This window comes from Bombus pyrosoma, linkage group LG2, assembly GCF_014825855.1.
Source record: "Bombus pyrosoma isolate SC7728 linkage group LG2, ASM1482585v1, whole genome shotgun sequence".
NCBI lineage: Eukaryota > Metazoa > Arthropoda > Insecta > Hymenoptera > Apidae > Bombus > Bombus pyrosoma.
The window spans coordinates 2,605,009-2,629,799 of record NC_057771.1 but is presented as its reverse complement, the minus strand read 5'-3'; the positions used below and the strand labels follow the sequence as shown (position 1 = coordinate 2,629,799).

The following is a 24,791-nucleotide window of genomic DNA, read 5'->3' as shown; positions in this document are numbered from 1 at the left end:
ATTGATGGCGTTCTTAATGGCGATGAGTCCAGACAGAAAAAAGTCATTTTTCATTCCATCAATCGATTGGCGGTTTTCGAGATTCATACCTTGGTGTACCTAGCTTTCTTGATGAAACGGGACAATTTATCATTATAAATTAACGACGAGGATGTTTAGAATTGCATTTCAGGTAGCAGGAAAGAAGAAACGTCTCGTTTAATTTAGATATACAAGGTTCTTAGAACATTATTTACAAGAATTCTTAACAAAAGATATTCTTACGTCCAATAGAGAGATTTAATATTTTATCTTGATTAAACCAATTATTTAATACATAACACGAATTAAACTTACTTATTCCGATTTAAGTCGCGCGAAAGTTTACTCTCGAGTCGAAAAGGTGGTTTAATTACAGGCATTGTTTCAGAAACTAACCGATGCGATGCAACAATGGGTTGATTTTCACTCGTGTCGAAAAATTATGTGCAAAGTTATTGGAAGCGAGGAAAGGAGTAGGTTCGAAAGCAAGAGATAAATCCAAAACTCGAAAGGGGTCACTCTCGGTTAATTGGCCAAATAAAACGATACTTTTGGTGACTTTTGAAAGTTTTGATTAATATGATTTTTTCTGTACAACGAGGAAATCGTAAAACACTCGAAAATAAAACGTCAATTAGCAACACGTGAAATCGAATCTGCCGAGTATAAAAGTAATGATCGATATCTCATTTAGGAAAGAAATTTTATTGCCGATCAACTGTCACAGTTCCTACATTTTATTCACGTCGTATTTTATCGTTCCATCTTCCTTCTCCTAACTATCGTTTCTCGTTTAATGGAAAGCGAACAGTGGTGCGTTGTAGCGATCCGAATCTACGTAAAATTTGGAAGCAGTTTTTTTCTCCAAATGCCTCTCTTCCAAATTTTTGAAATATTCGGCGCATTTCAATAAATAGATTTCTAATCCATTAAAGGTTACCAAGCAGGTGATCAAACTTTTAGAATATTCGCAGGCTCGAGTTATTATAGCTAATTAGCAAATGCAGACTCCGTTATTTTCAATTACTTTCCAACATCTTGCGAGCTTATAATTTTTTATGGTAGGCCTAGAAATTTTCGAACGCAATGTGTGACACATCCAAAAAGGCTACAAATGCTTTTAAATACTTAATTACTCCCCTATCGTTCTCTTTCAAGTGAGAACGATATAATTTCTCGTGAGCCGGCGATTGTTGAACATCTCTAAGTGAGAGAGGGGAAGAGAAGGATAGCCGAGAAATTTTCATTTTCCATTTCACAACTCGCCTCGTCATTCATCATTCTTAACCATTAGTTCCGTCCATTCGCACCGCGTATATGAATATTTAACGAAAGCGTTCTCGAGGCTCGAAACCGGCCGATTCGGCTTATCCTTTCATCGTGGCCGGACGCTTGCCGCGTTTCTAAGGTACTTTGGTGTTCGCCAGAATTCCAAAAAGGAAAGCTCCCTTTTAATAACGATGAAAACGGATACGCTCTCTTCGATACAAATAGAAAATTGCAATCTAACCGGGTTCTCTGTCGCGTATAATTGCTTCCGTGCACGTAAAACGCATTTGCGACGATCAATACGTATCAATATCACAATACATATGATCAACACCGCGGATCAGCGCAACATAAAGCTCCTGGCCTCGGTACCATTTTGTTTGCCATAACAGGTGTACGAGTAGCGAAGATATTCGAGAGAGCTCGTGCGTACATCGTTTCCCTCATTTTTTACCATGAAATGTTCCATAAATGTTTTAACAACGTTCGTTGTAAATTGGCTTTTAATAGTTACTACTGACTTTCGCTAAAAGTAAACATCGTAGGCGTAATTGTAATTTCAGTCACGAAGAATCGCAGGTTATCTACGGTACATTTCAGCGAAGATGCAGCTTCCTTCTTTCTCCAGCATAGTTTCTGTCAACAGCCAGTCAATTGTTACATGCTTTCTCTTGCACGTAACTGTGATTTCTAAATCTTGTACGATGAATAAAAGATGTACTCGCGTGATAGATATCCTTCCGCTCTTTTTGAAAAGTAAAAGGAATTCGAATCTTTTATTCTAGCTTTCCGTTTCTTTATTGAGATACGAATTAACGCTTGGGCTAGCACGTAATTCAAAAGTAGTTACTTTCAACGTCGGCTATCTACCCTGTCAAATATTGTCAGAAAATTTTAATCTAAAATGACAGAATCGCAGCCGTAAACCGGCAACAGCGTCAATCGGTTAAAAGCCTACCGTCGTACGCAATTATAATTGGCGCGACGTATTCCGGTCGAAAAAGGGTTTCGGCCCTGTCCAAAGATCTGGCATGTCGATTTCGCGGCCGCTGCCGGTTCCGTGGCTTGCGATCTCGCGATGAGACCGGTCACACGTCGACCAATAGACACGAGGAATGCGTCTTCGAGTGTCTGACAGGTGGTTTCCGCGCGAATTAACGACTCTTTGCGGTTATCTGGTGCACGCGTTAATTAGGGGGCCGGGGCATCCGACACGCGTCTTCTTTCCCGTTGGAACGAGAGTTTAACTCGTCGACGCGTCCATAAAAAATAAACGTGCAGCCTGTCGAGAGATACAAGAATCGATCTTGATGCGCCGGTCTCTCTTCATCGTCGAACGATGATCGACGATTGTTGCCTCGAGGAAGCTCCGCAAAGTCGAGAACTTTTGGAATAAAGAATACTGATTCAGGTGTTCGTTGCTTCAGATGCCCTAACCCCTGGAATGAGGTATGATGTTGTAAGGGATAAGACTGTGTCGAGATTTGATTGGTTTGGAGCAGAGGCGATGCGTGTTTACATGGCGTTTGCTCGAAGTCTGCTGAATTTCTTTACTCAATTAATGTTCCTTTGCATTCTCATACATAGACGGTACCATACTTGTATATGTGGTAGTGTCATCGTCAATAGCATGTATTCCTTCCATGGAAATTCATTTCCTAATTTGCACTAAAATCCGAATATAGCAAGAGCAAACGGCATTTAATTGTCTACTTTATCGAAAGCAACTTAAATTTAGAAGTCATAATAGTATAGCGATTGAAAACAATACGTAATCGTCATTTGCGACATGTGAGCTCTTTCTGAAAATAATTGGTGTTTACTCGAAATATCAGGTTCTCCAGTACAAGTGAAATTTATAATCATGTCACTATCCACGTCCTTAGTCACGACAGTATCGATGAAGTACTGTCTGATATAAAGCGAAACAATGAGAGATTCTTCGCGCTCGTAACAAGAACTAGTCTCAAGAGAGCTTTCTTACGAGACAGGGGAAGCCTTTTAATCGATACGAGTCGGGTTATCGCGATCTAATCAAAAACCATCGTGGACTAAGAAAGTATCCGTTATTATTTGGAATTATGAAATATGGACAGTATAAATTATGTACGATACATAACTATATGGAAAATAAATAATTAATTTTTTCTTAATTCGTATCAATTATTTCTAACGCACTTGCATAGTTCTACGATTTAACGCTACCGATAAAAAGATATTTCACTTACATTCTAAATATATAGAGTAAAATCGAATTCATTCATCAGAAACTATTATCACTGTTGAAGTTGGCTAATTAAATTGAAGATACACTGATTTTGATAAAGATTTCACGGGTTGATTAACCGTCCTTTAAATGGATAATCAACGATCGTTAAGCAGTGTAGCAGCTTATTCCGCAGGACTAATCGTTTTCCATTAAGCCGCGTGTAAGACGTTCGACCGAGTGCAACCCGAATGCCGCGACTTCACCTATTTTAGATGGTCTTCGACTATTTGCATTACAATTCGAGCCATCGATATTCCGTTTCACCTGATTCGATTTTATTATTTCGTCGATGAAAATCGCAGATGCAGGAATGGCTATATACCGCTGTTAGCTATCAATTTATTCACTCATATATTTAGTTACCGATTATTAAAACCGGTTGAATCATTTCTACACAGACGGATAAAAACGGCAACAATTTCGATTTTCATAAATTTTTTCACCCATGTTTCATCTGGTTTCCCGCAGACTGTATGTTTGTCGCGATTCAGATGTTTTTGAAAACGCGGAGGCCCTCTTAAAGAAGCGACGCAATCTGTCGGTTGTGCGACGCAAGTTACAGTGCGTGGATGTTCACGCGTCGCAGACACGATACACACGTCGACAGGAACGAAAAAACAGCGCATGAATTAATTTCGTGCCTGGAGTTTGCGAGCGAAGAATCTGACGTTTTGAATGCACGCGCCGTTGCTCCGCGAAATCGCCGCGACGAACATGGCAACGAAAGGGGATTGAAACCGACAGTTCGTCGGCGGTACCACGCGAGCGTGTTCATAATTGAAAAGCAGAAAAATGAAAATTGAAAGTGCCGGGCCATTACGGCAACCGAGGGAACGGCGGTTGTTCGGAGTTTTCTCTTTACTCTTGGCAGCGGTTCACCCCGCGATCACGTAAAATGCAATCTACATTGTGATCGATAATGTACTCCTTAATGAAACGTCGGGATGAATCAGATAGCTCTTTGACGGGCCTTGCAGCCATATTTTAACGATGTTACAGGAAACTCTCTCGTGCTTTATGTGCTTTGCGAAATGTACGGCGTTTAAATTTAATTTTTTTTAACATCTTTTATGTATCACCGCTTTGAATCAAGAATTTCTTATGGTACAATACACCGTGTAATATAAATTGATTGTTTCTTTCAAACGATATAAACGAAGAAGAAACAAGGCAAAACGATTACTTTTCCAGACCAATGATCGTCCATTTACCAAAAGGACCGATCCAATGAATCGAGCTATTATCCAACCGGTAAATCCGCATCTTCTCTCAGCACCTACTGCTGTCAATGAGCGTCGCGCGCAATATCGCATTCGTTACGGTTGAGCAAGAAGCCCAGATTATTTTGCTAAAAATCGATGGAACGATATATGTAATTTAGTATCGACAACGTAAGAAACGCGACTGGTGACGGATGTCCGATGATCGTAGACGATCTCCTCTCGATGTGCATCTTGTTAACATTGAAGGAACCTCTTCCTGAACGTTGGTTTTGTTGATAAAATCAGGCCACTTTCACTGCAAAACGGTTTAATTTACGCTAGAGACGAGAGAACGGCAGCCAACATCGGGAAAGGAAGAGCCGGAGCAAGACAAGACCGAGAGACGAATAAGGAGGTCGACGCGATACGGCACGGCGCGGTGCGGCCTTCCTTCTCGCTCATCGAGCTAATTGACCGCGTAGAAATACCAACGTTACGAGAGTTGGCGACAGAAAACGCCCCCTTCATGCGTGCCTTCTGTAATTGTAAGAAAGAGGCCACAAAGTACGCTCCGGGTTAAATGGAAGTTCGTAAGTCGAGGGAAGATACGGGAAACCGTGCTACGATAAACGCGAATACTTCTTTACGCGGTAACAGCGAGACGAGTTTAATCGTTTAATTGCCAATTTCTCTACCGCCTTTCGACACCTTAACCTATCATTACGTGCTGCTTTCATTAGAGATTTAGTCGCTTTATTTGGCTATACCGTATAAGAAAGTTTCCTGGTATATTATAAAGATGGAACTTCGACTCACGAGATGCCTGGTTCGAAGGATCGTCAAGAATAAATAGAAACCAGCTCGTGAGGTATCTCGTTCGCGAGGTGAGAAATCTCGATTAATAATCGAAGAACGTTTATTATACACCGCAGTACGCTGGGGAACGGAAACGAGAAAAGAGCAGAGTGGGGCGGGTTGCGTGGGAGGGTTGCAGGAACGGGACGTTCACACCGAGAAAGACGTTCTGCCTCGTCTCTTTCTGCCGGGAGTTCCGTTGACCGTTGCCTTGTGTCTCTCGGCTGTGCATTAGACTCCTGACCGTACAACCAGAGGACCTTGGTGAAGGAAAATAAATAATAGCGAGCGGCCTTCGTACCCGACCGCGAGGAGAGAAGTTAATTGCTCTCCATGCAGCCGCGCTACCGCCGCGCCGCGCCGTTCGAAAATAATATCTTGCGATCGCCGTAATGCCCCTATTACACGGGACGTTTCCACGGCTGCGATCTCCTATTTTTGACCGCCGCTTTTCCCTCGTTTTCGCCGAGTTCGATAGCTAGTGCGATTATTATCGTCCACATCCATACAATTGTCAAATACTTTACTTGGTTAACCGCTCATTCGCTAAAATTTCTTAGTTATGTTTGAACAATTTTATAGATTCTTCGGTCGTATGACGAAATTTGAATATATGTACATAGAGAATTCGGAGAGAATAACGGAAGAATGCAGTGAGTTTTCCGCTTGTTTGTTGCAATTGCAAGTTATGGCGAACGTCGAATTCGTTCTTGCGTCAAAGTGGAAGACTTTCAATAGATTCTTCTAAACTAAATCTCAATATCGAAAAACGTTGGAGATGCAAACATTCGTTCCCATTTAATAAAAAGTGACGTTTAGATAGTGCGATAGTAGCGTTTTATCGCTTTCAAGTTACTCGAATTGTTCAAATTTCTTGTTTGAAGTTTTGTAAAAGATGCTTAAAATGTTATTACAAACTTAATCTTTTTCAATAAAAGAAGTCGTATACATACAAAAAACGCAAAAGGGTTAATTCTACAGTCACAAGTGTCTTTTAATTCCCTCATTTACGATATTCCAATTAGAGCAGTTTACATCGAAGAAATATTAATAATCCTGAGATTGCTGGTGGCTTCGTGTCGGTCTCGTGCTCGTATCATTGCATTCGACACGACCTTCGAAGTGCATTGAATAGGTTCTTGCTCTCTCTAGCTGTATGACGAAGCTTACATGGGTGCACGCTTCAACAAGAGAAACAGCCGGCATGGAACAAGTAAACGAAGGAAAAAGTCGAGGAAAAAGTATCAGTATATTCCGTGTCATCGTCCCGTTGAGCGGACTTTTCTCACTTTTCCTACGGTTTCAATTTCCGCGGAAACGCGTATCCATGGAAAATCATGGCAAATTGTTGGTGACGCGTAATATTTTTACAAGTAGTCTACGATATTTACGTCGGGAGTTAGATTTTATTTTTTTGCATTTTTCAGTTATCTTCTTGCTATCTCTCCAATCGGATTGCAGTCAACCATAATATTTGTTCTGATCAGAAAAGGAAAATCCTGTTATAGAGATTGAACAAACATCGATGAAAAAAACAAAGTATGACACATCAACGAGAGACAACGGTTATTTCTTCCGGCTATGGTTTTTCTATTTTCCACGTAGGTTCCCCTTTTTTTCGTTTGAAGTATTCGGTGAACTGCGCTCTGAAACGCGAGAACGTACATAACGCGCGTGTTATCCTTCTGAACGAATTTGATCGCTATGATTCGAGTTGGTCGGTGATTTATATCGAGTTCATCGTTGCCTCCCATCGAATCGCAAAAAGCCACGATGTATTGGCTGCGTCCAAGAGGATTGAACGGTAAATCGTACTTGGAAAGTTACGGATCGAAGCGCATTCACTAGTATATTGTAACGAATACGACCTCTTTGTTGCTGTTTTTACGTGACTGTTGGTTTTTAGGGGAAGCTAAATTTCAAGGTAGCTCGCGTTCATGAACAGGAATTTGACCTGCGATCGATGCCAAGCGTTACACGTGACCGTTACTTCAAATCGAATGCTATAAAGATTGAGCTACGTTTATCGTTTTACGATAAAAACTAGATGAACCGATTGGTTTCCTAATGTATTCAACGTTTCAAATTATAGTGTCAATTTTCGAAGAAATTAATTGAAATATACTTGATATACCTAATTGTATAACTTTACATCGATTCCACATCGAAACTAATCCCCAGGAACATGTGGATTGGATTCCAGGTGGCAGAATGTTTAAGCGGTTGTCAAAATCAAGGCGCCATAGTGCCGACGACGTGGCCCTTTCGTTGTCGAGCCCGACGACCCTGGACGAGCCACCGGGGACGTCGACGCCGCGGGACAACTGTCAGAGCATCAGCCCAGCCGCCCTGCTGAGGGTTTCGAGGACGAAGTACACCAGGAGAAGCTGCGGGGACGCGAGCGCCATGCAAGCGTTGCTCGCCACTAAGCAGGAACAGGAGCAAGACGTCGTCGAGGCCGATTATCAAATGGTCACGGCCGTTCCTGCGTTCATCGTCGAACACGAGCCCGAGAAACAGCGTGGTAAATATTTCCGTACGATAATAAAACGAACAAAGTTAGCGTAAAATAGAAAAAATTGCTATTGACAGAGATAAATTACAGTAAAAAGTATTCGCTTTTCCTTATGAAATGCATAACGATATGTGAAATGAGGTGGCGTAAAAAATTTCAAAGGCTACGTAGGTATAATATGTATTCCTTGTCATTTTGTATTTATTGAGTATCTCACGGCGAGCAGCGTATCTATCGCTGTAGGTTTCGACTTATTTCACTCTTTTTTTCGGTGTTTTAATTGCGAACAATCTTAGGCATGAACATCGTAGCGAAATCGACGCTGTAATTTTGTCAGCAATCGAACAAATTATGATTCATGTTGTCGACTGGGTACAAGTAGTCAATGACGTGATTTACAATACATTTAAGTCAGAAGTTCATAATTATACATAGGGCCAAATAAACGCCATCGGTTTTCTCGTGTTAACAAGCGTTTAGCTATCGAGGACGCGTTTAATTACTGTTACGTTTCCTCATAGTTCCAAAATATTGCGAATAAAAAAGAACTAAATGAGGCACCGGAGAGACATTCTTTTATAGCTTTTATTAACGTTTTAGTCAATTAGTCAATATAATAAATCATGCTTTACGTTTTTGACGTAAGTTTTTAAAGAGTGTCGTGCATCTAGTTTCCTGACAAGAGTTACATCGATGCATTAAGAGATTACAGAATTTCTCAATTGGCTCTCCATCTTCTCCTACCTTATCACAACGAATACTACATAAAATCTTCATTCATTGTCACTGTCGCAGGCAATGACACCGTTTCAAACCATCGAAACGTGTCTGGAACGCATAATGTCGTCATCACTCATCGGCTTTCTAAACTCGCGACGAATGAAAGGAACGTTTCGGCTATTTTTCTTCGAAAAATGTAGAGTTACTCGTAGGATTGTTCTTCCTGAGAGGCACGAATCCGCGAACCCGACTCGCGATCCTCGATCCGCATCGATCGAGCGATTTCACCTAAACGGGCATCTTTAATTTTTTCGATTTATCTCACGACCTCCATGTGTCGAAGGAGCGAAATGTTCGTTACATAGAGGAATGCGGGTTAGGTTGCATCACGATGGACAACGGTTGTGTAATTTATGAATTATTATAGCGCGACCACAGAATGCGCGGAATACTCAAAGTTCATTCAGGTGCAATTAATAAGCATAATACGTACTATCATAATACTAAGAATATGATTCTCTATATGAGTACAGCAGCTAATGTTTCGAAGTAACAATACAAATCCAACGTGGAAATATTCTACAGCGTTGCTTTCGTGTACTATGCTTGTAGATGAACGGAAATTACATCTATTGTGATGAATTCGAACATACCAGCAAGGTTAACGGTTTCAACGTATAAAAGTTTCTTGTTGTTAAAACACATGTTGTGCAATTATCCGGATCAATCGTTTTCCTTGTGCAAAGTAACTTTGGCTAGCGATCTTAGTTCTAGCTCCTTTACATTAATATCATAGGTAGATTACTGCTTTCTGCTGCAGTAATCATAGACCGTAGCGAACTATCTATTACCTAGGTTTACATTTTCCTCAATTTGAGCCTATTTTTGATATCTTTCTTATCGGTGTTATTAGAAACTGTTAGCTTTCCATATCGCGTATTATAATTTCGACTAATTTAAAAAATTCGAGTTTAAGATAGTCTCACGCAGCAGGAATATACTGTCAAACTTGTCCGTTACAATGAACGTTACAGGTTTGGATAATTCGATGTTTACAAATAATTATTAATGTGCAGTCGGTGGTTATGGAAGATATAAATTGGTTTAGCATACAGAATTACAGTGGAATGTATTATTCTAGTTATCTTTTTGCTTCTATACTTAATAGCGTTAAGATATTTCATTTGTAACCAAAAATTCTAGACGGTCGATCAAGAAATTAAAAAACTAGCTTTGGTAAATAAATGTCGTGTTAATTTATTAAGCGGCGGAATGACGTGTGAAAGTTTCATAAAAGCAACATTATTGGGTGCACGTATCGTTGTCTGACTTTTCCACTTTTATCGGAAGATCTAAATCAATTTAATTGGCCAGTTTCTACTACTCGAAGGGTTGTGACGGAGTCGCTAAACGACGCGGATAATCGTGATCGTTATCGTGTTTCACGCGAGTAATCGATCGCGGGCGCCATGATAACGGGCTAAAAAAGAGTACAGTTAACCGTGGGATACCCTTTTGGTCGTTACGGTACAGACTGTGGTTCGATCGGCAACAAAAGCGATTCATTTACAAAATCGGTAAGCGTCGCATGCGACGCACGTTCAAACCAGAACGAGCCTTAACCAGCTCTAGAACGGCGTGGCAGGACGTGGCGATCATCGGGAAAAAGAGACGAGTTCGTGTTTGTATTCGTGTTCGTGGAGTAGGTAAGAGCGAGCCACGATTTTCACATTCAAATTGCACGAAGACAGTTCGAGATGGTATGCGTGTATGAAAGTTCGAGGGTCAACCGCTTTAAAGCATCTCACTGCGGCGCACGCGTCACACGAAATTAACAAATTAACACTTTGCCGAGTGGTCGGCCTGCTGTCAGGCGAATACATCTTAACTGGACATTTCTTCGTTGCTTCTATGTATGAAGATACCTATATCGTTTGCACTTCGCTAAAGATAACGGAGTTTATTTCGCTGCGAGAAAGAATTGGGATTTTAGGAGAAATGGGAATTGGGCAATTTGGTTTATTCATATAGAAAAAGCTACGTTTATGGATTATTCAGCTAAATCTTTGTCGATATTACTAACTCTTTGAAGGAAGATTGTTCTGCTCGATATCTTACGATTAACAATAATAATAATATAAATTTCAAAGAAACGAAATCAAAGAAATACGACAAAAGGGACGATTTCTCAAAATCGTTTATCTGTAAAGAGCTTTTGGAACGAGAATGTAGAAAAAGAATTTCCCCAAGGAAGAGATAGTATCACGGTCACGTGCCCGTTTCTTTGTTGACCAATACACACAGAGGACACCGTTTCCTGATGTGGCGAATCTAAGTGCTCTCGAACAGAATTGCATGCTCTGATGGCTTCGGTGTCCTTTGCTTCGTGGCAACGGGTCCCGAGGTACTGTTGCTCTAGCAGTATAGAAGTTCGATATTGTGGTTTGACTTCTTTCTAAAGCCGGCGATGAGTCGCCAACGCTTCAACTTCGCATCCTTTTACTAATCGCGGCGCAAGTCACTCGCTTCGTTAGAACAAGCTAAGCGCAGCTGGATGTCTTTGCAGGTGCAACGTTCTTTGCTCTGGAATGCGATCCTTTTCAAACTTTTTTTTATTGGAAAATCTACTCTAAGCTCGATAAATTTTGTTCTATTTTTTCATTATCAACCTCTAGTTCTTTTAAAAATGGTTAAGGAACGCGAATATAACCTAACTACTTAGCAAGATCGAAAATAAATTTTCCATTCGTTTTTTTTCATTTACCAGCTTAAAATATACATGGTCCCTGCTCTCGTTAACGCTTGTTAGGTTAAGGATTTCTTCACATTGTATGTGTCTTTGGACTTTCGAAATGTTTGCCAACGTCAAATGGATCTATTTGTATATCGTTAACGTAAAATGCGTTAAAGAATATGTATATATATCCGTGAATATTTGATATTCCTAAGAAATGATCTCTTAATAATTTAATGTTTAATGTCGATAATTTAATTTTCTTTAAAAGCAATAAATGGATAAAGCGGTTGAAGCGAAAAAAGTGATAAATTGATATTACATATATTTGCAAAAGTGCACAGTAACGAATCATGAAATAAAGTATCGTACAGATTCTCTGGTAAGAAATGTCTGAATAATTAACACCTGGAAAATAGAGGAATAGTAAAAGATTGTTGTAGGTAACCGCGTGGATTACGATATTCAACGAAGTTACATTTTATCGGTTCATCGCGCAGTCACATTTTTTGTACCATACATTTAGCATCTTCGATTCTTACGATTGACCGGGCAGTACAAATTCAAATGTACGACAATGTGAACGACGCTTAACGTGACAGCAATTCACGCGAAGCATTAGCGGTACATATTTAGCATTTACGAACATTTCGAAAACTAGCAAAAGTGAGGCACTTACGACCGTCTCGCTTTCAAAAAGCATCGCGAAACTACTTGTCGGGTCGGAGCCTCGGTTTATAACAGGCCACGCGTCTGCCCGCGTTACGGTGCCTTCTTCTAGAATTAAAGTGCGGATTATAACGCGTTGTCGGCTCTTAGTGCCGTTCTTGTTCCTCCCTGGAAACAGTGTACCCTCGGTGACTAGCGGTGACGCGTTTCGTTCAGCTTTTTCTTCGCGAACTTCCACTCGTTCGACTCGTCTTGAAAAGCTAAATACCAGCCAGCTGGGGGAGAGAGAGAGAAGGTTGCTCTGGACGTTATAATTGAATTGACTGTTTGAAGGAGATTTTCTATCCCTGGATGATGAACGACTCACTGATACTGACTGCGAATTATGCCACTGACGAAGCGCAATTTCGCTTAAACGTCAACCGATTTGAGATTTTGTTTGACGATACGTTCGAAGCGTGCAAAGCGAGTCGACGATCCCGACAACTTTGAACCACGGCTGAGATTTTTTGAAGGACAATAAACTGTGTCGGAATATCGAAGTCGCCAAGTGGAAAAGTTTCAATGTTTCGTAGGGCTCGTGACTGTCTTAACCATTTCGACTCTGGCAGGACCATACGTTTCAAGGTAATCCTTAAAAAGGCTGTTAAACGACCACCGACATACATATGCGTGTGTCATTTTAAAAATTACGCTTAACAACGGTTGCTCAGCGTCGGAGAGTAGAACTCAAACGTTTACGTTATCGTTCGTTTGTTATTCGCGAAAATGCTCGTTAAATAGCTGTTGATTTAACGGATCTGTTCGCCGTGTCATTATCGCGATACGCTAGAATACACATGATACGATTAATTTATTAAAACGCGTTATCATTATGTGTCCAGTGGATTAATGGACAGGAACGCGAGTTTTAAGGATAACGTGTATACCGTACGAGTGCCGTATTCACCAGTCGCGTTTGTAACAAGGTTACGATGTCCATAATGTGTTTCCCCTCGTAAAAATTTTGCTTTATTTTCATAGCCAAGATTCAAGTAGTTAGATTAAATAGGATCTCATGGGAGATCGTTAATAACGTTAATTTTAATTACGGCAACATTCCTTCGGCTCGTTTTCGTTAGATATTGTTTACCTTGGATTTTAGCTGCCATGTAGAGTTCGCGGCTAAAGAAGATAACTCGAAGGTGTTTTTGTTCTTACGGGTGGAATTGTTTTAGGAAATGTGAAAATGGAGGTTATATAGGTTGTTCAAATTAGAGTTGCAATCTGCAGAATTAAAGAGAATAGGTTTTTATTAAGATGTAACTTGTGGTAATGATAATAGATAAGATAGTTATATTATGTACGTTTTACGATAACACGCGAAAAACTGTTAATGTTTGTCTTGCGAGACGTTCTTGAGGTTACATGTTGCGATAAAAAGATTTTAAGCTATTCTACAGATGTAAAGCGAGTATATTTAATCTCGACAAATTATTATCAAGGAAAAGCTTATTATAACGGAATATGATTAACCTGTACTGATACTTTGTAATGAAAGATTGAAAAGGTTATCTAAAACATAGTTACGTTTTGCTTTTTTATATTATTGGCTCTTTAAAGTAAACAGCAAGGTTTTCTTAATGACATTAATATAAATGAATATAAATTATGTAAGTAGCGTATAATTTCGATCTCATAAACTTTAATGTTTTATGTATAATATTTTACAGCATAGAATGACCTGGAAAATTATATAGTAACTCAACATAGTTACTAATTAAATTAAAGTAATAAGGAATATTAGCTTACACATTTATTTGCACGTGCGATGCACGTGTCATAAAAACTGAACTTCCACGCGAAATGAAATATGCTGTCGTGACTTTGGTGTTGAAATAAGAAACATTAAGTGAAATACGAAGATTAATCACTCGTCGTGACAAATAGTGGGAACGATTTACAGAAATATGAGTGGTTTTCCAAAGAGATGACATTTCGTTACGTAATGGAAAAAGATATAGGATGAATAACTTTCATTTATTTTCACGTTTCATGCATCGTTATCAGTTGCAAGAACATCGCTTACAAAATTACGTTCTACGCAAAACTACAAATATTATAATTTCCATAAAGAATCTCACGTTTAAAAATCTATTTCAATCGATTCAAACTACATCCCGTTAGTCGCGGCCTTTTACCAAGACCATGGTATATTTCACTTACGTTAATTTTTATTTGAAAATCAATGTCACTTTCTCAATATCTTTCGCTATAACACGAACAAAAGTAACCGTAATAATTTTTATCGCGTCGCTCAATATAATTATCGTTACGTCGAGCGGTGTTCCGTGCTTGATTAATTAAGGAACTAATTAATCAAGGATAAAGCGATGACGCTTCACCGTCATCGCGGCCGTACTGTATATGACGCTGATAGCGTTCATATGGAAATACATGCACGCTTTAATTGTGCACTGTGGTGCACGGATGCAACTTGTTACCTTAATGAGAGTGTAAGTCATCGCACTTGTCACGCCGTGTTCGATTTATCATGAATTCTCTCGTTTTATCCCCGCGAGATTAATTCGAAGAATTACGAGTCGCATCCCCATTGTGCCATTTATTCTTATTTTTTTGTCTTTCAATTTGCATTAGAACATAATGGCGTAGTATGCGTCCGAGGAGCCGGAACGAAACTTTAATATTAATACAGCCGCGAGTTAAGTAAGAATGAGTACGTTATTGCATCGTACGAATCTGGTCAAATAAATAATGAGCGAAGCAGGTTTTGGCCCCGTTTTGCTTCCCGCTTTTTCAGAACTGTGAAATAAAGCAGACGAAACAGATACAATAAGTTTCTTAGTTACTCAAATTTTCGAATATTCGAAAATCTATTGGGTAAAATCTTTGTTAGACGAAGATAGATCGTGTGAAAATTAATTTCGGCAGAATTGATCAGTTACGTAACGATATTGTATTCATCGCAAGTATGTTACGTTCCAGATAGACACAGTGTGGCGTTACTTAAACTCATTCCTTTCTTCAATTCATGAATATTCCTCGTTATAACCTACAAAGGCATCTCGTCATATTAGAAATGCAAAAAGTGGCTTGTTAATGAGGTCTGAACTTCCAACTCTTCAAATTCGCCTACAATTTTTCCTCCTAATTAAAAAATTCGCATTTCTGCATGCTGCCATACGCCAGCTTATATTCGATAGATAACGATACTTTTTTTCAAACAATATCTACGAAAGTTATTCCTTCGAATAAAATAGGAACAAAATGCTTATAAAATTAGGATCGCTTGCAATTTACCAGGGTTTATTAAAGCTTATTCATTCCTTTCTGCAAGCCATTGACCAATTAATCCCTGACCTACAGCTCTAAAAGCCAACTTTCAATAGTTAGTACTTACGCATTCGATGATTTCTCAGACGAAACATGTATCTATCACGTTGTTGGATCGGTTAAATAACGAAGCGTGGCGCGCACACGAGCAACCATTAAAGAAATCGCGATGCGACGGGTTAACGAGGTCGTATCACGAGTCGGCAGTCCGTCTGTTGCGCGAGCGTTATCGCAAAACACGTGTACCCGATACCTGAGCAGCCTGACAATTGTTTCCCATGGTATAGGAGCGAATGGCCCGGCCCCGTTAACCGGGCTCACACCTCGAAAAAGTAGTCCCAAAATACGCGGAACCATCGGTCGACCTGCTTGCCTCTGTCGCGCATACCCGACTTCCTCTTGCCCGTTCCTGGGGACGACCATATGTCGACCGCGAATAAGGATGCCGACCGGTGGTTTTTCGTCTCGCGGGATGGCCCGGTATCTCTTCTTTTGCCCGACTGCTGCGGCTCGAGCAGCTGAATGTTCGCTCCGCTCGATTCTCCGAAATTTTTCACTTCTGCATAGCGAAGATGAGTCGTTACTTCTCTTAAATTACTACGTGTACTCGTTATGGTACTGTTTTTAAATATTAGACGTTTAATTGTTTTGGAATAACAGAGTATATGTATTTCATAGACTCCGCCTAAATGGTCGTGACATGACACTCCGCTTTTTTCAGGCTCGAGTTTTGGAGTCTGGGGTCGTAGAATGAGCAAGAAGATAGATTCGTTCCGGCGGGCTGGTTCCCGCGAAACGATCTGCTCCATTTCCGAAAGGTCCGACGCCGGAAGCGGTAGCGCTAATAACAATAACAGTTGCACGGCAGCTAGCAATAACAATATTAGCCCGAAAACGGACAAGTCAGTGCCAGATCTGAAGCAAGATAGCAAACTAGAAAAGAGAATACCGGGAACTTTCCATAGATCACCTTCTCCCTTTAAATCGTTCTTCATCCGCATGGGTTCCACGGGAATGCTCAACTCGGCGAGAAGTAACAGACGTTCTCAAAACATGGACGAGAGACTAAAGACCACCGAGAAGGAAAATTTGTTTAGAAGTTGTAGCACTAGTCAGCTGAACACCAGCCCGACTTACGTAAAGGGAGACGACCCCTCGGAAGGGATCGATTTACAGATCTCGAACCGCAAGGATAAAACCGTATCTTGCGACAATCTAGCGGATCGTCAAAATGACGACGCGTTCGACGAGCATATCGGAGACGCTACCGCGAGCTTATATTCCCTGGGAAACCCATCGATAACGAGCTTCAGTCCCTGTGACTTTGGTCAGTCCCGAAACGAATCGCCGATGCGGAAGAGCAGTAGCTGTGACTTCAAGGAAGCCAAGAAGTCTAGCTTTCCGTACGCTTTCCTACGGTCGAAACTATCCGTCCTACCCGAGGAACGTCACAGTACGTTCGCCTCTAAAGATGAACGACTGTTCAAGACTGCCTCTGAGGAGCATTTTCCCGCGTTAAAGATCGAGGATACGTATACCGGAACGACCACGCTTGGACGTCGTCGCACCAGGAACGGCAACTTGGCCAGAGGAAATCCGAACAAGTCTCAGGAACAGCCCACCTCGAAAAACGGACGGAACTCGTACACTGAGTTTCGGAGGAGTTCGAGCAGATGCGAGGATAGGTACAGTCTAAACCCTGGTCATTTGGAGAGGATTGACGACAACTTCCAGCAGGAAGACACGGGCTGCTACAATTCGTACGATAGCAGTCCGATGTCCCTTCGAGGTAACGCGACTGTTCAACATCCAGAAACTGGTCAGGATAGAGTCGACTTTGCCGGAAGGATCAACGAGTCTCGATTTTCCGAGACATCCTCGTTAAACGTAGACCTAGACATGGTGGCAGCGTTGAGGAGCCACAGACGGAACTCCGCGCCCAGTGGTGAGCAGAGGCTTTCCTCTCATTACGTCAGCTCGAACGAGTCTGGCTACGACAGTGATGGGCCTAGAGGAGAGTCAGCGGCAGCTTCGGAAAATGAAGGTTTAAGTTTGAAGTGTACGGATAGTTCGGATACTAGCAGCGTGGTCGATTCGGAACTGGAGAAGCCTATCAGGAGCTCTACTCCCAGCGAGTGCCAAGAACAGGAGAACAGCAACGATACCAGGATGAGAAAGCTTTCCGAGGCAGATGTCGTTCGGGCTGGCACGTCTGAGTTGAACGACGGTATAGACGGGCTTAGGTGGCATCAGAGTAATTCGGGGAGATTGCTACCGAGCATTCATCAGACGTACGACGATGTCACGATGAATTCTCAGTTTCCAATTTGCGGGAACGGGCTGACCGCGTTGCAAAGTTCACCAAAATCGCTGGATATCTCACCGCATCGAATGAGATTACAACAAGACAAGAGTAGGTTTCTCAGTGACATAATTCAACCACCGAAGAGGGTTAGACGATGTCGATTGGTACAACTGAACAAGAGAGATCCAAAAGAAAATTTGGGCATCCGCTTGGCGCAGCAACGTTTAGGCGAGTTGCGGTATATCGTTGTTCAGTTGGAAAGTGATGGAATAGCGCATAGGTAAGTTTAGGCGTTGTACAAAGGAGTTTGAAGGAAGTTGTATATATAGTAGATCAAAGGGTCTATCGACATGACATAGTTTATCAGAGTATCATATCATAAGTAATAGATAAATGTCATCATCTAAAATCTTATCAGAGAATATTTAAGTGTAGTTTAGAAATAGTTTAGAGCGTACGGGAATAGGTAGTAATTTATCGAGTTCCATCAGAGTTTCTCAATAAATAATCATCTGTCTAAATCAACTGCTCTTGGTTTTACTTCCACGCATTCATTTAATAAAGCTCAATCTTAACAGAGACGGAAGACTAAGGCTTGGTGATGAGATCGTCGAGGTTGAAGGGAAGGAGCTGAGGACGCTGGAAAGCCTGGAGGAGGTCCAAGAGTTTCTAAGATCTTTCACCGGTAACAAAATACGTCTGATGACCGCGTTCGAGGAGACAGTGCCACAGGTGTATGTCAGCCCTCCGACTTTACCTGGGGAGTACGAGTACCTGGAAAATGCAAAGAATCTTTCGAATCTGTCGTTGATCGACAGTGAAACGAGGCAAACTGTACAATCGAATCAATCGAGCACACCTGCTGCGGACGAAGGCATTCAGTCGACGAAGAGGCCGGACTTTCTGCCGCTTTCTTGCATGTCCAAAGAACGGAAGGGCGTGGAAAGTAATTTGGAATCGACGATAGAGCCGCAACATTATTTATCGAGACACATTGCCAAATTCGAGAAGGGCTACGGCAAGCCTAGTCTCGGTTTCAGCGTGGTGGGTGGCAGAGACAGCCCTCGCGGTGAAATGGGCATCTTCGTGAGGAGGATTTTCCCCGGTGGTCAAGCTGACGTCTCCAAGTCGCTGTTCCAAGGTAACGTAAACTAGTTTAACGAGTTTGGAATTGGTAATTAAATTGGTACTTGTCGATAATTTGCTCGAGAGTCGTAGACCGTGACATTCAAAGAGTGTGACATTCGATACTTTAAATCTTGCAAAAAATAAAACCTCCGGATCGGTAATCCAAACGTATCGATCGATGCAGTTGGAAACGATCTCCTTGAAGATCTATCGCGAGCTTCTCAATTCCTTTTACGGGCTTAGTGCTGCGGCGTGTAATCTCTCACGTTACCATTCCTCCGTGACCGTGACGCAATCGATCGCAGATTTCTCTGGCGTGGATCGCGCAAGGATTTCGTTCCATCGACATAGTTCGCTATTTCAGGATCACGGTGTGGATCGAGCGTGTCGATGTGTCACGTACGCGTTCGTCGTTCCTCGTGCATTCACGCCATGGACGCGTCGGACACACCTCGAATCTTTAATCCGACGCCTGACGTCGCGTGCATTTCTAAACAGTCCGGCACTCTTCGTGCCCTTTCTCGTTTCCTCTCCTGTTCCCCGGTCCCTTTGTTTTTTTTTCCTTTTCATTTTTGCCAACTCTTTCTTTTCCCGCCTATTGAAGCGGCGTGCCACTGGACTTGGCTTGGCGACCTCGTCGCCAGCTTTGTCAACGGGATCTTTTCTGTCGCTTTCTTCGTTGCCAAAGGCGAGCAAGTTAAATGGGACTCACGATTACGTTATTGGACGTTTTTGGTTACGTTTATAGGACGCAAGAAGAATGGTCCTGTGAATTGGATCGATTGGTAGGTCTGACGCAGTCAGAGATTTTAATGAATATTGAGTGGACGTAGACACGGAATGCCTGTTTATTTGCTGGCGATTTTCATTTGAAATTTCGTTTCGTAGATTTAATAATTTGATTAACTTGCTTGGCCTCTCAATGCTGGAAAATATGTGTTTTTTGATCGAAATACGGTGCCAAAAAATACAAAAATACAATGGTCGATCTTACCTTACAAAAATAAAATACATCTTTAAGTACTATAGTACCATAATACTGTAAAATTCAAATACTTGCTGTGAAATGCTATCAAATACAACAAACAGGAAAAGTAAAGATCCGATCGAAACGAAATATGGCGTTTCCACCAGGAAGAAGAGACACGGTGTCAACGTCGAATCGAATTTCGCGCACACGTCTCTTTCGTGATTTTTACAAAGTTCTCGTCGCGGTAGGCGGCAGCACGTTCTGTAGGCAAGTTTCACGCAATGCGTTTCGAGTTTCAACCGATCCCTACACTTTTTTCGAGCACGCGAACGTTCGCGGTTTCCTCGTGGCACTACAACCTGCCGCATGCTAGCATAACGGACTGCCACTCCGCTATCTTTCGATTGCATAAGTACAGGATCGATGCATTTTCAGCTGTTGCTAAGAAACTCCTTTGAGCTGCTCTAAATTTCGAAATTCTTTCTTTTGGATCAAACGATGGTTTGAATATTTAGAGAATGAGATGAATGTAAGCATTTAATTGAGATAGCGCTTTAAACATTGTCCGTAGGTGACGAAATCCTAAGTTTAAATGGAAAGGTGCTGCGTGGCTACACACACCAAGAAGTTATCGAATTGTTCAAAGCAGTAAGAGAAGGCCCAGTTGAATTGGAAATCACAAGGAGACACAGGTATTTATAAAACTTGATATCCATATTTTCAGATTTAAAAGCTAAGTGTGTGTAAAATGAACGAACCTATAGAGAACATAACTGTTTGCAGGTATCCAAAAAGTACGCAAAAATCCGCGCCGTGCTGAGAAGGAGGCAACGTGGACGAAGCTGCCCACAGGAAGTGCTCTTTCGGTTTAACTCTAAGCGATTTAGTGTTCGCTGCATACGAAGTTTTAGGATTCTAGTCTATCAGAACGAATCTTTGATCTTTGATGTTTGTTTCAATTAATTTATTTACTGCGGTGCCGCAGTTGCGTAGGAATTATGTGTATTATCAAATTATTATTATTATTATTAGTTATTATTGACTATTATTATATATTATTTTTATTATTATGTTATTATTATCATGACTGTAAGATTTTATAGAGATACGTTACAGCAGCGTGAATTCATTGTATACGATTTCTGACATTATTATTATTATTATTATTATTATTATTATTATTATTATTATTATTCTTGTTGTTATTACTATTATTATTATTAGTATTATTATTAGGATTATAGAGGACAATAAAGGAGCCGTAATTTAAAGGTGCTTAAGGATCTGTTATGCGTAACAATGATGTGCAACGATCAACGAAACAACTTTTGAACAGTTATTAAATAATAATTTTATTTTCAAGGGACTTTACAAATTTACAGTATGTACAGGTTCCCAATTCATTTTTACAGAGGTCACAAAGTATTTTCTTCGTTTTTACAATCTTCTTGTACAGCTTCTCTTCACGTGTCGACGAGCAAAAGATCTGCGCACGACTTAGCCTTCGTTGTCCTGAAAGATAATGTCGTAAATTATTTAAGATACCATTCTTAATCTCAAACTGTAATATATTTTATACAATTAAGGAATTAGTATATATCGTGCTGGTTACGTAAGAATTTAGGTTCGGTTATTATTGCTAAATAATCACTAAGATCGCTGTATGGCGAAAATATTCACATTCCTACGATGTTTATGGAGAAAATGTACATAAATGTAAGGAAGAGAAAATTATAAATATTTTGGAAATACAGGAGGCAAAATAATGTGAAAGGGCTGTGCTTTCCAAGTATAATTTAGACACTATGTATTTTTTTTTTTGCACTGTTTAGTTTTAATTCCAAATTTTACGCACATGCTGCTAAAAAATTTCAATTTCATTTTCGTAGATTCATTCTTACGAATGAAATATATTGAGGAAAAATGTGACTCATTCCCTTTTTACATAATCAGCATGACTGTACTAAAGTTGAAATTTTATAACAGTCTTATGTTAACTTTATGAATTTCTTTCCTATACAATCAGCTAACGTTAATACTAAAGGACACTGATAAAAATCGTAGAAAGCTGTGCGTAACAGTACAGTACTGCCATACTTACTGTAGTTCTTTATTTTTCACGCGTCTACAAAGATGCAAGGCAATCGGTCCAGTTTTAATGTTACGGAATAGCTGAACGGCTTTTTTATGGGTCAAGTCGTGACAAACGTGGCCATTCACTGCCAAGATCTCGTCACCCGCACGCAAACGGCCATCTTCCGCGGCTTGCCCTCCTGGCAATACCGATTTTATAAAGATACCTGTAATAAATATATACGATAATTACTACGAATTATGCGAAGAAAAATTAAGCAGCGATCGATATGACAAATAGATTTGCAAAGGAAATATTTCTATTGCGATAATTTCGAATTATTTATTCGCAGACAATAGATAGCTTATAAACGAACATGGACGATTTGATAAAACTCGATAATGTTAATAAGTAAGCTTTACAAACAAATTCAAACAACGTAATAACATTTTATAATCCGTAGAGAACATCTAGGCAAGTAATCTAGAACACGAAAATTAATATTTCGCTTATGTATCGTTATAAGAACTTGAACTTGCTAAAAATTACAAATACAACGTCATCGGAAAGATTCGATCTGGTTCAATTTAGTCTTCGTGCACTTTTCCTTTTTATGATAATTTTCGACGTCTCATCCTTTCTCGCTACATAAATCCTATTAAGTACAAATTAAATATTTCTTCCGTCAAAGTTTTTGAAAGAACATGTATTTTACAAAAACAATCAATTTTCACATGTTCATCAATGTATATCTTAAAAAAAAAAAAAAAAAAAAAAAAAGAAAAAAAATAGATTTTAGAGGTTTGTCTTTTATGGTCAACCGAATGCAAAATTTAAGCGATCAATTTCTTAGTTCTTATTCTTATTTTAGAGATGTATTACAAAACATCTCCCCTCGCCCCTCTAGCCGATAAACACTCGATACAATAGTTCTTTGACTCGAACTAGCCCGAGACGTTTCTCAACGATGTTCTTTTCATCGTTCAAGAAGCGAACTGCATCGCATCCATGTACGCGGCTGATCTAACATGAATGTAAAACAACTGGAAGACCGGTATTCCCGATGCGTACGAAACGCGGATTGGAACGCATTCGCCTTGTAATGTAACGAGCGCGTAAAACTCGAGACTGCTTGTATACACGCGGAGGTAGTTTATCGACAAGCAGCGCCATACGGCGGTCGAGCGAGTGCGTAAACGTTATGCGAGAAAACCGCCGTTGTTTCTAGTTCTTAAGCAAAAGTTTTGATCCATCGCTATTTCTGCTTGTTTGCGAATCGGCCCTCCCCAAATACACGCCCCTGAGTACAAGCAACGCTTCGCGATAAAACCCGAAGCAGCCTTCTACAAACTTTGATAAGAAGCAATCTTCGTCGGAATATCTTTATTGCGAGGTTTGAAAATGTTTTCTCGAGCATTGAGTTCTTTCCATATCGACATTAGATCACGGCGAAGGGTTGATGGATCATAAGGATGGAGATTTTAGCTCTCTCAATTCGAAATGTTATGTATGGTAGAAATCATGTTGCACTATTTAATTTTTTATTTCTAATGCATGTCGTAAGTAAAATGTTATCTCAGTGTTGTATGACAAAATTAAAATTCTTATAATTTTTTAAATAAAATTTGACCTAATTAATTTCTTGAATAATAATTAAAAAAATATTTAATATATGGTTTTTTTCATTTAAAACCTATACAGAATTAATTTATACTAGTGAAAAAGTAAAGACGAACGGATTTTGTTGAATGTTTCAAGTGCTATTTTAATGTTGAAAAGATTTCGATATTGAAAATTACTAAGATGTTTTATCGTGTTAAAAGTTCAAAGTACATTGTAAAGATTTTAAGGAGTCGTGTTAAACGATATGATAATGTTAATATCGAAAGATTTATAAGGCTATTTTGGTTCTGAATATTGAAGTTGTTAAAGAACGTAGAGAATGTTGAATTTTAAGAATATTTAAAATCTCTAATCGCTAAGTTTGAAATCTTTCCGTTTATCTTTAGATTGATTAAATTAATATTAATCATTCTAGTTAACGATTGGAAGTTTTTCTTTAAATACAAATAATTTTAAGAAACGATGAAAACGTTGATGTTTGAAAATTTCCGATACATATAATCGCATTTAAAGTTTGAGACGCGTTTTCAATTCTAAATATAGATATATTTACAAAGATATTGCATAGGATTTTAACATAGGGTTAGTCTTGTTAAAAGTTTAAAGCGTCTTTGTTAAGTAAAATACCGAGATTTTTTCAATTTAATCGTGACTAACGAACTTAGAGCAGATCGTATCTCGTTTTGTATTTGGATGCCATTTGTAATGTTAATATTTAAGAATATTTTAATGAGACAATTGTAAAACGAATTATTTATCTTTCCTTAATGTAGTGATCGCAAATTGTGCTAAAATATTAGAATAGATAATGTTCCGCATACTATCTTCAAACCAATTAAATATTAATTAATTTACTGGTGATATGATATGTTATGATATAATAGTACTCCACAACGAATAGTAACGATGTTACCTTATATATTAGATAATAATTGTTAATCTATTTTTACTGCATCTGAATGCTAAAGTAAATAGCACGTTAATTATAATAGCTTTAAAGTTAATGTTATAATAGTCTTTAACAAGTATAGTTCTACACTAATACCTAATTGCTATATATTAGTTTATTAGTATATCAAAATACAGGCAAACTCTGTTACTGTC

The 24,791-nt window shown here is 39.7% G+C and overlaps 2 protein-coding genes across 11 annotated transcripts in view; one reads left to right on the top strand and one right to left on the bottom strand.

The window, feature by feature from the left end:
- Positions 1 to 21,185, top strand: part of LOC122577825 — a 77,503-nt gene extending 56,318 nt beyond the window's left edge. For all 5 annotated transcript variants that reach the window (XM_043749474.1, XM_043749477.1, XM_043749478.1 and 2 more), the window contains 5 exons: positions 7,820 to 8,140; positions 16,309 to 18,172; positions 18,471 to 19,033; positions 20,562 to 20,682; positions 20,774 to 21,185. In XM_043749474.1, coding sequence (XP_043605409.1) covers positions 7,828 to 8,140; positions 16,309 to 18,172; positions 18,471 to 19,033; positions 20,562 to 20,682; positions 20,774 to 20,810 — 2,898 coding nt within the window. In that variant the 5' untranslated portion in view covers positions 7,820 to 7,827 and the 3' untranslated portion in view covers positions 20,811 to 21,185. The remainder of the gene's footprint in view (positions 1 to 7,819; positions 8,141 to 16,308; positions 18,173 to 18,470; positions 19,034 to 20,561; positions 20,683 to 20,773) is intronic.
- A 131-nt stretch (positions 21,186 to 21,316) lies between these two features.
- The window catches only part of LOC122577826, a 41,300-nt gene continuing 37,825 nt past the window's right edge, over positions 21,317 to 24,791 (bottom strand). For all 6 annotated transcript variants that reach the window (XM_043749480.1, XM_043749482.1, XM_043749484.1 and 3 more), the window contains 2 exons: positions 22,092 to 22,290; positions 21,317 to 21,502 (listed from right to left, as the gene is read on the bottom strand). In XM_043749480.1, coding sequence (XP_043605415.1) covers positions 21,454 to 21,502; positions 22,092 to 22,290 — 248 coding nt within the window. In that variant the 3' untranslated portion in view covers positions 21,317 to 21,453. The remainder of the gene's footprint in view (positions 21,503 to 22,091; positions 22,291 to 24,791) is intronic.